Genomic DNA, 14,327 nt, shown 5'->3' on the forward strand with positions numbered 1-14,327 from the left:
CTCTGCATCAGCATCTGTGGTGGGATTTTCTTCACTATGTGTGAAGGTTACAGAAAAGTCTCCATGACTGCATTCCTCCCTCGTGGCCCAGGAGAGGTCGCCTTTGGGTCTGTCTTCAAGCGTTTACATACTGTTTGCTCCCCTAAGGAGTCTTGGTATGCACTTGTAGGGGGACAGGAGACTCTTGACTCTAAAGGCAAGGACTATGACTGGGTTTCTGTTCAGTTCCTGTTTAGTTACAGTCTGAATAGAAGTGGATTGACAGTTCAGAAGCAGGAGGAATGTGGATCAGGACTAGTTCTTACTCTCTGTATAGAGGTCGTGGCACTGGGGCCGTTTGTTAAAGGCTTGAGGAGTGTGGTCTCCGGGGGAGGTGCAGTGGCAGCAGTCACGAAACAGCTGATCTGAACTGTCTCAGGCTGGGGATTCTACAGGTGCCCATTGCTTTACCTGCTGATTCTCACCTGAGCATTCTCTCATCTGAGATCAAGCACATGGTGCTGCGGTGGAGATGGGCAGGACACAGACACTTAGCCGTGTGCCTGTGGAGACGTTCGGTAAGCATACAGGAAAGGTAGGGGTCCAGTCAGAGCCCTGGATTTGCTCCCAGCCAATAAGTGAAAGTAGAGGCCAGGAAGAAAGACAGGTGGAGCGACTGTGGGGGCAGCCGGGGAGAGGTCTGCAGATCCCAGCCTTGACGATGGGATTCTACACTAGGGAGTTATGTTCCGGCACTTGCATGGGAAGTGCAGAGTTTGATGACATAAGAGAGCTCCTAGTTGTGATGGAGGAAACTTTCTGGAGCAGAGGTGACTCTACTGACTGGAGAACATGGTAGAGAGGAGATGGCTCAGCAGCTGTCCTGAGTGTGAGTGCAGAGAGGAAGCAAAGGGTGGTGGAGCTGGAGGCCAGTGAGCCTCAGTAGAGAGCCTCCCTTTTAACAGAGTGCAGAGCTAGGAGGACAAACCCCGCCTGGCCTGGTTAGGAGCCTGGGTCATGGGAAAGGACTATGAGCAGGACCCAGCTTCCTCAAGGACCAGGGAGAGCAAGCGCCACAGCAGAGCCTGGCCCAGCCTTCACAAGCATGGCTTTAGACTTTCTTCACGCACCCACTCTTGCAAACGTGTTTCATTGTTCTGACGGTCAGCTCTGCTGAGCATCTGTATGACTCTGTGTTTTCTGTCACTTGAAGGAATCCTTCTTAGGAGAGTTCACAGATTCCAGTGACACTGACTCCGCCCCACTCAGAAACTCTGCAGAGGCAGCTTCAGAGGATTACACAGCGGAGTCTCGGAGTTACCTTGACTTGCTTGAAAAACTGAAAAGGAGTGACGCATGCCTGGAAAAGCCCAGGCCCCTGGAAGCTGCCCAGGCTGCAGACAGAGTGGCCCCTGTTGGAGGTGACAGCGGAAGGGGAGCACTGGGAGAGCCCGCCACGTCTTCCCTAGCGTGGGGAAGGCACTGGGTAGCATCGTCTGCATTTGGGAGGCATAGGGGAGACATCGTAGAAGAGGCAGAAGGACAGGCAGAGGCCCAGGACGTGGGTAAATCTGTGCGAGTCGGGAAAGGGCTGCTTACGCAGAACAGGAGACCATGGGTAGAGAGGGCGTCCAGAAGCCCAGCACGGAAGAAGGATGCCAGAGCTGCAGAGTTCGAGGTGTGCTATTCTCCCCTGGGCAAGAGGACGTTCAGGGAACTCATAGGATCTGAAGGAAAAACGCTGCCATCAAAAGCATGCTCACCACAGTCAGAATTTCCTAAATGGACACTCCCTGGTGAATTTGCTTCCAGGTTACACCGTGCGATGGATTCTGGCCATTTTCAGAGAAAGGAAAAAGATGTGCAGGAGTCTACTCTGGAGTCAGGCGTTCGTGCAGCCGCAGCAGGGCGTGACCGTTCAGACAGTCTTCCTTCCTCCTCCTTGTCTACCTCTGTGCCAGGGTCTGTCTGCAGTAACCTCAAAGCTTCACAGCTAGGCTATATCAGTGCACGGACTCCAGCAGAGGTAACCTGCACGGACCTGCCTCGTGTAGAACAGAAGTCATCAACTAGACCTGTAAACACATTTCTCCTGTGGTCTGAGCCAGCAGCACATTTTCCAAAAGCAAATGACCCAGAGAACCGCCTGCCTGCTCTGAGTCCCAAATCAAAACTAGGAGCATCTACGTTTAGTAACTGGAAGAGCAGGGGCCCGGAGCCTGGAAACCTGTTTACAAGCACAGCGAACACACACCCACTTCCCCAGTCAGTATTTCAGAAGCCAGCGAGAAGTGGGCAGTGTGGAGACCGAGGCCCAGGCATTGCGCTCACCCTGCCTAAGTCAGACTGGACTTCCTTAGCACGCCCTCAGGCTGGCTTCACCAGGAGGAGCCCTGGTTCTGCCGACAGCACCTCATGGCACCGGAGTGCTGTCCTGAGGTTAGGTGGGGAAGGCAGTCCCAGGGCCAACACAGAACATCCGCAGAAGAGCAGGCTTCAGCTGGAGAAGGCGGAGCCAGCCTCACAGAACAGCAGACTGACAGCGGAGCTGAGACCTCCTGAAGAAAGTGCCATCCCTCAGGGAGGCAGAGCAGCCGCCGCCCTGCTGCCAAACCAAGTGTCAGTCATAACAAAACAGGCAAGACCCGAAAGGGTGCGGAGTAGCAGCCTAGAGCACTGGCAGCCACCTGGGAGCACACCTAGTCCCTCTGTAGACAGTAGTGAGGACACGGATCCTACGTCATCGGTATCCGAGTGTGCTGGAGATGGGGACCCCACAGCACAGGGCACTGGCAGGATAGCTGATGAGGAAAGCCCAGCTCCAGAGGTTTCTGTGTCTTGGCGAAAGTCAAGTTGTGATTCTCCAAGTGGTTCGGTGTCATCAGAGAACTTTGGTTCTACAGATAAGTTACCTTTTTCCTCTGCAGACAACCTCATCCAGAGCCAGAGCGTCGTGAGTGACCTACTGCAGAAGCCCAGGAGCTCTCCCCATACCACCCCGTCAGGTGCCAGTAGGCTGGAGGCTGGGAACCTACTTCCAGCTGAGGTAACGTCCAGAAACTGTCCCGCTAGACAAATGCCCTGTGAAGCTCATCACCAGGCAAGCACTGAAGCCCCTGCAGTTGCAAGAGATTCTCGTAGTACTCCGCAAAATGTCAGTACGCCTCCCATAGTGCCAAGCAGGGCGCTTCTCAGAGCCCGTGTCCCCACTGACCCTGTCTGTCCTTCAGTTCTTGGCAGCACAGATGAGGAGACGCAGAGCGCCTCCCAAAGCAGTCTTCCTGGAACTTCCTGCTGCTACACGGGCATCAGAGAGCAAAGAGAGTCCACGGATGCAGAGGATGAGTCCTTCAGCTGCAGCGACGGAGAGCACGAGGCTGAAGCTGTGATGGGGCCCAGGCAGCAGGATGCAGCAGGAGACTCGCAGAGACCTTTGGGAGACCCAGAAGCTGGGGTGAATGAGGCTGGACACGCCCCAGATGTAGGTGATCTGACCTCAGCTCTGCAGGAATGTAACTTAAGCACCTTTCTTTACATGGACAAGCTTTCTACGTCAGAGGTGGTTATGTTTCTTGAAAGTTGTCAGTTAAGGGATTATAGTTCAAGGGCCTCTACTTCAGAATGTTCTAGCAGAGGAACTCCAGATAAAGAAATGAATAAAGAGTTCAAGCAAAATGAAATCTTCAGTAAGAGCCATGGGGAGAGGTTCCATGAAGAAGAAATACTCAGAGCCTCAGAAGTGTGGGTGGAGTCAGAAGGAGAAGCCTCCTGTGTCGAGAACCCAAGCCAGCATGCCCAGTGTCCTCCGCAAGTGCCGTCTGACGTTCTCCCCGAGTCTGGGGGCGGAGGAAAGGATGCCGAGCGTGCGCTACCCTCAAGTGCGCATCACAGCCAGACCGCTGAAGAGCTAACAGAGAACACTCCGCCTGAGGAAGCGTCCAGCTCCATGTCCCACCCTGCAGAGCTCCCTGGACCAGCAGCTATGGATGCGGATGCGGGTGGCAGCTCCCCACTGAGTGGCAGGTCTGACCCTGAGCACATTCAGAGCAGATCTGAGAATGAGACCAACTACGAGGACTGCCCCAGCAGTGGGGAGGAGGGCCTGGCAGAACCTGAGGAGCTTTTGGCCCTGAGCTCTGACTCTCCAGCTCCAACAAGGAGAGAGCAGAGCCCTGCCTGTGTGACAGAGACGGCGTTTCGCTATCAGATCTCCGCGGTGACCTCCGAAGTTATAAGTGTACTTATAAATAAGAATCAAGACCTCATGATTGAAAAGGGAGACAACTGGACTATCATCAGTGGCGTGGCCATCTCCCCTGATATGGAGCAGGTCGTCCTTTGTGACACTCTGGAAGCGTTTGCTTCTCAGGGTCTGGGAGGCCTAGACCATGGTTCTGTGGAGAAGTCCCCTGAAGCCAGTCCTGCTGGCCCTCTACCTCAAGAGCCTCCATGTGCTGGTGGTCTCCCTGGTGCCCAGGAGGATGTTTCCAGTAGTGGACAGAGTGCCAACTTTGATAAGAGTCGTCTTCGGAACAGGCCCGTGAAGCCCAGCATCTGGATTCGTTCTCAGATATATGACCAAACGCTAGAGACTGAGAAGGTGGCGTCTGATCACACCTACTATAACTGGAAGTTAGAACCACTTGGGAAGAGCAAGACTCGGTCAAAGATTTCCAACAAAGATCATTCAAGCAAATTAGCAAAGACTCCAGGACTGAACAACAGAGCGGAAATGCATCTGAGTGAAGGCCCTCAGCCAGAATCAGGAGAAAGAACAAACACAAAAACAGCAAGAGGCCAAGCTCAGTCCACCATGGCGGGTGCAGATGTGTCCACTCCTACCCACAGTTCCCCTGATGCTCTGAGCAGGATCCGGCAAGAAGTGGGGCCTCCACTGCCTCCCCTGCTCCCCCCACTGATAGCCACACCTCCAAGGACATCACGGCCACTGTCTCCTCTGGTATCAAGTTCTAGTCCGTCCTCACTGACCTCACCTGCTGGCCGCATTTCCCCCTTGTGTGAGGTTTCAGGACCTCCCGTGTTGTCCCCGTGGCCCGAAGAACTCCAGCAGGCCTCCCCGCTGGATCCCTCTCCATCCCCGTCTACCGCAGCAGCCAGCGGGAGGATAGTGTCCTCTCCTCTGCAGTTCTGTGCTGCCACCCCAAAACACGCCCTTCCTGTGCCTGGCCGGCTCCCGTCCTGTGCTCCTGGCCATGCTGCTGTGAGTGGGCCGCAGGAAAATTCTGTAAAAATCCTTGACACGATGTACCCAGAGTTGTCTGCCAGGGCCCGGACCCTCAGCCTCCTCAAAGGGAACATGCAGCTGTCCCGAGGCTCCTCTGTGGATGGAAAGGTGTTGCCAGGGCGTGTCAGCGCCCTCATAGGCCTCAAAGCCATCACCTCAACATCAACTGCTTTTGTCCTGACGGGGGGCAGCTCTGGTGGTGACAGTAGCCAAGGTGAGTCCCAGGACGTCCAGCAGGATGCCCGTGGGAAAAGGACCCTGGCAGCGTCCATACTGAGGAGCGCTAAGAGACTGCGCCTAGACAGTGAGTCCCCAGAGGTGGACCCCAGCTGGGCCACCGTCGAAGGCGTCCCCGAGGAACCCCCAGCAGGAATCTCGCCAGCCCACGTTGTCCAAGCTGAGGAAGAGCAAACTGCTGCCCTGGTCTGCAGTTCAGCATCAGTGCTGCTTGCCAGACCACGGGACATGGCGGAGTCGTGTAGCATAGCCATTGCTCGGGCTCTGAGGAAGATCGCCGAGTCCCCCTTTGACCTGCTGCCTGTCATCCGCAGTCACGTGTATGTGGGCAATATCTCCAAAAAGCCTGTCATGAGAGACCAAGAGAAGGAAGTTGTTTATGAATTTAGCACGACAAACAAGGTATGCGGAGCCTTTCTCAGCGAGGGTGTATGAAGCATGAGGGTCTGGTAGGGATGGGCTGGTACAGGTGGCACTGAAGATGACCCCTCAGCATTAAAGTTTGTCTATTTCTAGCCCACATCTATAGATTAGAAATACAGTGGAGGCTTGACACATAAACCTTTGGAGAAAAACAGTAGAATAAGCGAAAATGGAGATAGAATTAGCGTTAGGTAATGTACATACACACATACTTACACACATGGATTCTTAGCATAAACCAATAAACCATAATTTGAGTGGCAACCATGTCATCATAGGCAAGTAGGTGCATTTATAGACTTGCTGTGGTATCTGTAGCTTGGCTCCGGCTATACCCATGGCTGCCACGCTAGACATCGTGTTAGCAGTTATTGTGTCTAAGAGATACCTGGTTAGGATTGGTTCTTGCATCACTAACCTAATTCTTCTATCTTTTCCCCAATCTAGCATTTAGGAGAGTACTTACTTCGCTCTATTCTCTCAGAGCTAAAGGTTCAGAAGACATCTCTGGACCATAGCTACATCCATGCACTGTGCAGAGTATATGTGGGCATCTGTCGGCAGCTGGGAGACTTGGAAAGAGCTCGCTTGTTCTGCTACAGCCTTCTGAAAGAAGGTGTGTTCAGGTTGCAGCACTCATGTTGAAGGGCTTCTGTCGCATTTTCACCTCTTTAAAAAGGATATTTTTCATCTCCGTGAGTCTGGGGCCAGGTTGATCTAGAAATACTGTCTAAGGAAAAAAAAAAGTTGTGCTGTATTAGAGGGTTTAAGTGACTAATTATCCCCAACCATAACCATACTAGTGTCCGACTGACTGAATTTACTCACGCTTACTTACATTGGCACGTCTACTTTTATTTGTATGTAGATTGTCTCTTGTCCACTCTATGTTTACTTTATTCTTGCACTGCAAAATAATGGGAATCCTTGTATAGTCACTGTCCATCCATATCGCTGTGCCCCTGGCTAACTGACAGTAGCTGTAAGATAGATGTGTAGCCTCATGGAAAGATGCACCTTAGTAATGATGAGGAGGTGGAGGAGCAGGGCTGGCCTCATTTCCTCAGTCTCAACTATGGCAGCAAACCATCAGTCCTCACATGGCATAGCGTCGTGCCAGCAAGTCCATGTAAGTGTGCCCACAGTGTGTGTCCTCACACGGCATAGCGTCGTGCCAGCAAGTCCATGTGAGTGTGCCCACAGTGTGTGTCCTCACACGGCATAGCGTCGTGCCAGCAAGTCCATGTGAGTGTGCCCACGGGGTCTGTCCTCACACGGCATAGTGTCGTGCCAGCAAGTTCATGTGAGTGTGCCCACAGTGTCTGTTCTCACACGGCATAGCGTCGTGCCAGCAAGTTCATGTGAGTGTGCCCACAGTGTCTGTTCTCACACGGCATAGCGTCATGCCAGCAAGTTCATGTGAGTGTGCCCACAGTGTGCCCACAGTGTCTGTTCTCACACGGCATAGCGTCGTGCCAGCAAGTTCATGTGAGTGTGCCCACAGTGTCTGTTCTCACACGGCATAGCGTCGTGCCAGCAAGTCGATGTAGTGTGCCCACAGGGTCTGCTCACTGATTTGTTTCGTAACCCACTCTGGGATGCGTGCTGTGTGGCCATGGGAGGGCTGCAGACCCTGGTGACGTGGAACACAAAGGCAGGCAGCAGAGAGTAGAGAAGTTTGCTCTAGCCAGTGTGAATTTCTTGTTCTCACCAGATACAGGGTCACTCAGACCGGATATAGGACATCCTGTATGTGTGAATATGTGTTTCTCTCATTGGGTGATGAATAAAACAACTTTTTTCCTTTTCCTTCTCCATATTCCTAACTCCTTTTCAAACCCTCCCCAAAGCCAATCTCAAGAAGTTACAGGAATTTATCTCTCTCTTCTATTCTTATCCCATCTTTGCTGAATCTGTCTTAATTGCTTAATTAAGTTTGCCTTTTGTTCTTCATTTACTAAACACCAGATTAAACATGGAAACCTTTTTCCCTTGAATGTTAGCCCATCTTCTCCCATTAGCATCATATCCTCCTGGGTATGGCAGTGGCTCATCAGTAGACTCTGGAAACTTAACATACTGTCTTCCCTTCCAGAGGAAACCAGACTGTGTTCCCTAGAACATAAGCAGGTAATGCCAAAAGCGTGAGGGCTCCAATGCAGGAAGCGCACACACGCACATACACACACCTCTGCGGGCACACTTCCTTGAAGCTCGTGCCACAGCCTACATGAGAGACCACACAGACTCCACAGGAGGTGGCGTGACAGTCTAAGAGGACAAGCTCTGTCCCACCCAGAAAAATGCACTGCTTACAGGCATTAACCATTTGTTGAGCAAGGATTGTACTTGGAAGGTGGATTTCATAGTCCAGTCCGGGAAAATGTGGGTCAGGCCTAGGAGCGGCATCAGAGCAACGGGCTGCACAGCAGCAGATCAAAGCAGTACATCGTGGTTGTGCTCTGGCCCACTCACCTTTTGTTCCTAGGAACACTGACAAATGAGAGGAAAACTATAATCAGCTATGTCTTCATGACAGACAGGACAGAACTCCTCACGTTAGCTGCATTGGAAAACTGGTTTTGTTTGTAAAATTAAGACACTCAATTCATTACGTACTGAGAAGTTCCATTTGTAGGTAATTATCCAACAGAAATGGAGACATCCTTACCCAGACTTGAGAACACGGATATTTATGATGTTAATTCATAATATCCTGTAGTTGGAAACAAATGTCTGCCAGTGGCTGAATGGACAGGATGGCACGCTGTTATCTGTTGAACAGCTGAATACTGCCTAGCTGTGCATCAGCACCATGGACAGATCTCAGAAGTCAGGTGGCCTGTGTCAGAGAGAAAATACATGGCACACTGAAGCAGTAATACCAACTTGATTTGTAGCGATAGCAAACGGATTGGTGTGCTCCATCTGGGAAGGAGGTACTCTTTAAAGTTGTATGTTACTGTTTGTCAAGTTTATTTAAGAAGAGAAAAGCCGGGAGAGTGTAAGAATTTGCAGCAATAATTACAAATGTTAAACAATTGTTCCACTTTGGAAACTTTGTTCTATGTTAAACCTTGTACAAAACTATCAAATGTAATGTGAAAAAGTGGATTGGCCGGGAGGAAGGGTGCACTGAAGGAGAGAAGGTAAAGCATCTTGCTTTCACATTGCTTCAGGCTCGGAATTTTCCTATTTGATACACAATATTACGAGAGAATTCATTTCCACACAGTTGTTGACCGTTTGTTTAGGCTTAAAGTCTAGCTAACAGTATGCCAAGCCAGATGTGGCCACTCACTCTTATAATCCCAGCACTTAACGGGTTGAGGTGAGAGGTTTGCCACCAGTTTGAGGCCAGTCTGAACTACAGAATGAGGCCTGTCTCTCAAAACTCAAAGAAGTACCCAAGACGGGGAGGGAGGAAGAGCGAATTCTGAGAGAGCCCCACTGACCATCCACTCACAAGCCTGTCTTCTCCGGGTGAGAGGCACCTGTGAAGTAAAATATGTGCCTAGTTTTTAAATCAGTTTCTTAGATGAGACATAAAGTCTCTCGTTTTATCCCTCCCTTTCTTACAGACTTTCCAGAATCTGAGAAGTTGACGCTGTTCATTGCCAACATGTGGCGTGAAGTGTTTCTCTCCCAGTCAGCCATTAGTCAAGCCATGCAGCTGGTCGCCAGGCAGCGTGCCAGAGGGGAGGTTCTGAACTGCTTGAGAGCATTTCTGAGCTGGGAAAAGGTACACTTGGTTTTTGATTTCTTTTCTGCAGCACCTCCATGTTCACTTCATGGAGATGACACAGTCCACAAAGGGCTTCTGTGTGCAGAAATGATGACTTGCTATATAGCAGTACTTGGTTTTACAGTTTAAAGTTAACCCAGTTTTTAAAGCTTTTAGCTTTGTGATTCCTGTTCCATTTAGAAATCAGGTAACAATTTTAAAAGTAGGCGTGACTGTACTTTGACCACTGACGAGTGTCGTGTTAAGGCACATACAACAGATTACATCTCCTAAGCGAGAGGTCTTTGTAAACTTGACTCATTTAGTTAGCAGCATTTTAAGTAATCATAAATGATACGTTCCTCGAAAACTATAGCTCTAACAAGTAGACTCTTGTTAAGCCCTTAGCTTTGGATTGTTAGAAGTCAAGTTTGTTCCCATGATAAAGGCTGTCTCTCAGACATTGTAACTCAATGTTTGTTCCCATGATAAAGGCTGTCTCTCAGACATTGTAACTCATTGTGTTGGTGCCAGGTACCTTAGCTCTAACCACAGCCTAGACTGGGAGCCCGGCGTCTTGCATAGTTAGTACTGCTGCAGACTCTTAGACTAGATCAACGTGGCGAGAAGTATCAGAATGCGGTTCTGCATCTTCTCAGCTTGTAAAGTCACCAGCTTCTCCAAGATGTATGCTCTTGTGGAAACCTGGGAAGTGCTGGTAGCTCATAGATTTCCAAGCTCCGGCTCTCCTCTGTGTTGGTCTGAGCCCATGTTTGGCCCGGGATCTGCTTTCGTGCTGGTGGGATCCTGAGCAGTGCATCCGTGTCGGGAGTTGCTTGGTGTGCACAGTCCCCTGCAGTCCCACCCTGGGCCCCTCAGGAAAAGGAAGCTTTTTGCCACAAAGTCATATTAATGTTCTTAGAAACAAAATTGGGTACTGTCTGATATGCCTTTGTCTCTGGAGAGGAGAGCTGCCCTAAAGTGGTGTCTCCGTGTGATTGTTACTCAACAGGGCAGGGGGTGCTTAAGCTGCTCACATGGGTGAGAATGGAAGAGACGAAGCCCGGAAGTGAAGGGAGCTGGCACCCATCATCTAGTGGTCTGTGGGAGGGCAGACTGGTCAGCGTTTGTAGAGGCGCAGAGTTTATACAATTTTAAGTGTTAGTCCGCATTTTATGACCTCAATTCCCTGGTTTTACTGACTGCAGTCTGTGCTTCTGTCTGGATCACAGCTCAGCTCTTCTCTGATTGGTGCAGATCGTGGCTTCAGGATCTAGTTTCTAGCTCTCACTCTTTGGGTAGATGGCGGTCTATCAGATTGCTGTTATAATCTCAGGTAGCTAGCATCCCCAGATGTTCTTTTTAATGTGTTTGTTTTTGTTTGCTAGAATGCTCCCATAGATGTTGGAATCGTGGTTTCTAAGCTGCTTTTGACCATACAGCTATGCCCCAAAACAGAGTTTCAGTCGAGTGAACAGTTTGGTGAAGACCTCAGTGCAAACATTTGGGAATACATATTTGCCATTGATCTCCTCTGCTGCCACCAGAGGTGGATTTGGACGCATGATAACATCATAAGGTGAGCAGCTTTGCTGGTTTAACGTAGAGCTGGGGAAAGGGAGGGGGACCTGTTAATGCTGGGGCTTCTTTCTTACACGAGGCACTTGAAATATCAACCACTCATTTCCATAGGAGTTAACAGATGTGCTCCTAGAATATCTGAGTCACCCTTAAATCCTCCTGCTTTGTTTCTCTGCATGCTACTAACTACTTTCACTATTCCCAGTGATGTCATGTTGCCCCAAGGGAAGTGACTCAGACATGAGGGCCTGCGTTCAGTCACCTCTCCAGAATGACATCGGCACAGGCACCTCAGTGAATACAAGCTGGGGAAGTGCGCACTCGTTACCTTCATGCCCCATAGGCCAGAAAACCCAGAGGAGCAACAGTGTGCCAATGACAAGCTAGCTGCTCTGCACTAGGACAGGGTGTCTGCTGTCCCAGACGGCTTTCTCTGCTCATCTGTGCTTCTAACCATGCTCTTTCCCTGGAGAGAGGAGAAAATTGTCCCCCACATAAAAAAGTTGTTTTTGAATTCTGGCCAAGAAAGCCTGCTTGCAGAGAAAATATGACACTAAACTGCTCACCACACAGCGGGTGGCTTGTGTCTTTGAAGTACTTGGTTTCTGTGAGGGTCACCTCTGCAGGGAGCTGTCTGTGCGGAGAGGTGTTTTCACTCTCCCTATCCCAGGAAAGGCAGACATCAGTCCCATGGTGAGAACTGCCTCGAGGTCTGTTTTTCGAGTGATAACTGTGTCAAGGGCCCTGTCTGTGAGGTCCTTGTACACAGACATAGAGGAGCATGTCACAGTCGGCCCAACATAAGGAATGGCAGAGCTCTGCCTGGTGCCTGTCTGAGGATGCATGATGTGCTCAGGGATGCAGGGCCATTCTTTCTGAGTAACAGGAGGGACCAGAGCGGGCGCCTGTCGAGTGCTCTGTCCCTGTCCTCTCAGTGACTCCAGACCCCATTCTTCCCTCCCATCCCTGTTCTCTCGCCATGCCATTTACATCTTTAATCAGAAAGGGGTTGGGGGCTGGAAAGAAAAGCAGAATTACAGGAGCTGTACTGTGGGACTGTGTGTACTGTCTGCGCAATGACGGGCATGTGTCTGTCATGTTGTTCTCTAGTAAGGAGCTGTGGCCTGTAATGGACAAGTGGATCAAGTACCGGAAAGGTCATTCGAACATTGCGTACACCCCTGACGTTATTGTGGCGTCTGTGCTCAGGCTGATCGGTAAGTCGCTGTCTGCCTGCCTTGCCGCCCTAGTTCTGGTTAGGCCCTTGGTGGGGACTGAGCATGCTGACATACTGGCTCTGCAGCGCCTCTCCTCGCATGGCTGCGCTTCGCTGTGCTCCTGACTCTTTCTCTCGCTACCATCATAGCCCAGCAAGATAACACAGTAGGCAAAGGCACAGGTGCTGAGCCTAAGGGCTTCCATTCAGTCCTGGGGGCCACAACTTGCATACTTCCCTATCAGCCCTCCCAGTTATAGAGTCTAAGTAGATCACTTCAGATTGTTCTAAAAATCAAAGTCGCTGTTTGATTGAACTGAGACCCATACTCTCCTCACTGTAAACTCTGGAGAAGGCCTCTGGATTCCTCATGGAAACCCCAAGATTTCACTTTCACTTACTTTGTTCTTCTTTGCCTCCTGTGGCAGCCTCCACTCCTCCAGATCATCAGAAGTACTCTCTGTTCTTTAACAGCCTTCATATTTTGTTTGACCTGTAGATGCTCCCTTCCTCCTGAGGGGCACAAACCAAAGTTATCCTGGTTTGTTCAAAGAGCCCTTTGGCTAATTAAACGCCGAAGGCAACACTGTTGAATAATGTCACCATTTGGGAATGTGCCGCCTGAACGAGTACACAGTGGGCAGTGCCATGGTCTGCTGACTGTCCCGTATCTGCACGTGCATTCCTTCTCATAGCCTCACACACTAGTTACACAGTGGGCAGTGCTGTGGCCTGCTGTCCCATATCTGCACATGCATTCCTTCTCATGAGCCTCACACTAGTCAGTGGTACTATGCTTGGCACATGTGTAAAACATCCGAGACAGAAGCTTGCCTGGGTGCAAATAAGTAAAAATGTGTGTGGTATTATGTTACCTAATTTGAGAACGTGAGAACCAGCAACAGCCAAAGGCTGGATATTCATGAGAGCCAAATCAATGGCTGGACAGGCATGGGCCTGGTGATCCCATGCACTCTATGGGGCACAGTTTCAGACCCTTGGTTAGTGACTTTCTATCCCAGAGCAGGGGGAGAAGGGAGTAAGACGGCCCGTGCTGCCAAATGCACCATCAGGTGCAAATGCACCATCAGGTAGCACGCTTGCGCCTGGGCCGGTCCAGTGGTGCTGCTCAGGAGTTCGGAGCTCGCTCTACTGCGGACTAGCCGATGGAAGTGGCAAGCTTTCTTGAGAGTTTATGGACCCAGCGAAGCTGTTCTAAGCGTGTCAGTGTGTGTTGACCTGTGTGGTTCCTAACACGGTGACAGCATGGACACAGTCTGTCCTCCTGGGTTGTATTATATATAAAGCTCACGTGTGTTTATGGCATTTTCCCCAGAGAGTGACTTTATGAAGCCACACTTTGTGTGTGCATGCGCTCACCAAGTGAACAAATGTGTGCACATACCTGTGTGCACACACACTTGTGGAGGTCAAAGGACACCTTAAGTGTTGTGTTTGAGTTGTGGGTTTTGTTTATTTTATTTTTGGGTTTTTGAGACAGTACCTCTCACTGAACTGAAATTTGCCAATTTATCTAGGTTGCCTGACTGCCGAGCTCTAGAGGTTCAGCACTGGGCTTACAACTAGCCTAATTTTGACATGAATTTTGAGGGATCAAACTGAGCCATCTTCCCGACTCGGAGCCACCTTGAAAGTAGGGATTTTGATGTTCTTGTTCCAGTGATTGTGTTGTGTTTGCTGCTGCAGTGAGAGAGGCAGTCAGGCGGAAGCGTGCTGTTCTCTGTGCTCGATGGCCTTGTGCCTCTGTGGTTCTTACAGGAGGGTCAGCTCCAGCTGCCCTAAGGTAGAGAACAAGGCCCTGCTGCTCCTCCAGCTGGTTCTGCACAGCCCCGCGGGGAGCTGGGCCATCGCCCTGAATAGGCATGGGTTGGGTGTCACAGAATGCTTTCAGACCAGCTGCT

General features: G+C 50.5%; 1 protein-coding gene across 1 annotated transcript in view; it reads left to right on the top strand.

Annotated features, from left to right (window-relative positions):
- Ice1 (interactor of little elongation complex ELL subunit 1) overlaps positions 1–14,327 on the top strand; it is a 54,483-nt gene that overhangs the window by 31,956 nt on the left and 8,200 nt on the right. Inside the window, exons 13-17 of the mRNA XM_057789466.1 lie at positions 1,193–5,863; positions 6,332–6,500; positions 9,466–9,626; positions 10,997–11,187; positions 12,300–12,406. Coding sequence (XP_057645449.1) covers positions 1,193–5,863; positions 6,332–6,500; positions 9,466–9,626; positions 10,997–11,187; positions 12,300–12,406 — 5,299 coding nt within the window. The remainder of the gene's footprint in view (positions 1–1,192; positions 5,864–6,331; positions 6,501–9,465; positions 9,627–10,996; positions 11,188–12,299; positions 12,407–14,327) is intronic.

The sequence above is a fragment of the Chionomys nivalis genome, chromosome 15 (assembly GCF_950005125.1).
Source record: "Chionomys nivalis chromosome 15, mChiNiv1.1, whole genome shotgun sequence".
NCBI classification, from domain to species: Eukaryota; Metazoa; Chordata; class Mammalia; order Rodentia; family Cricetidae; genus Chionomys; species Chionomys nivalis.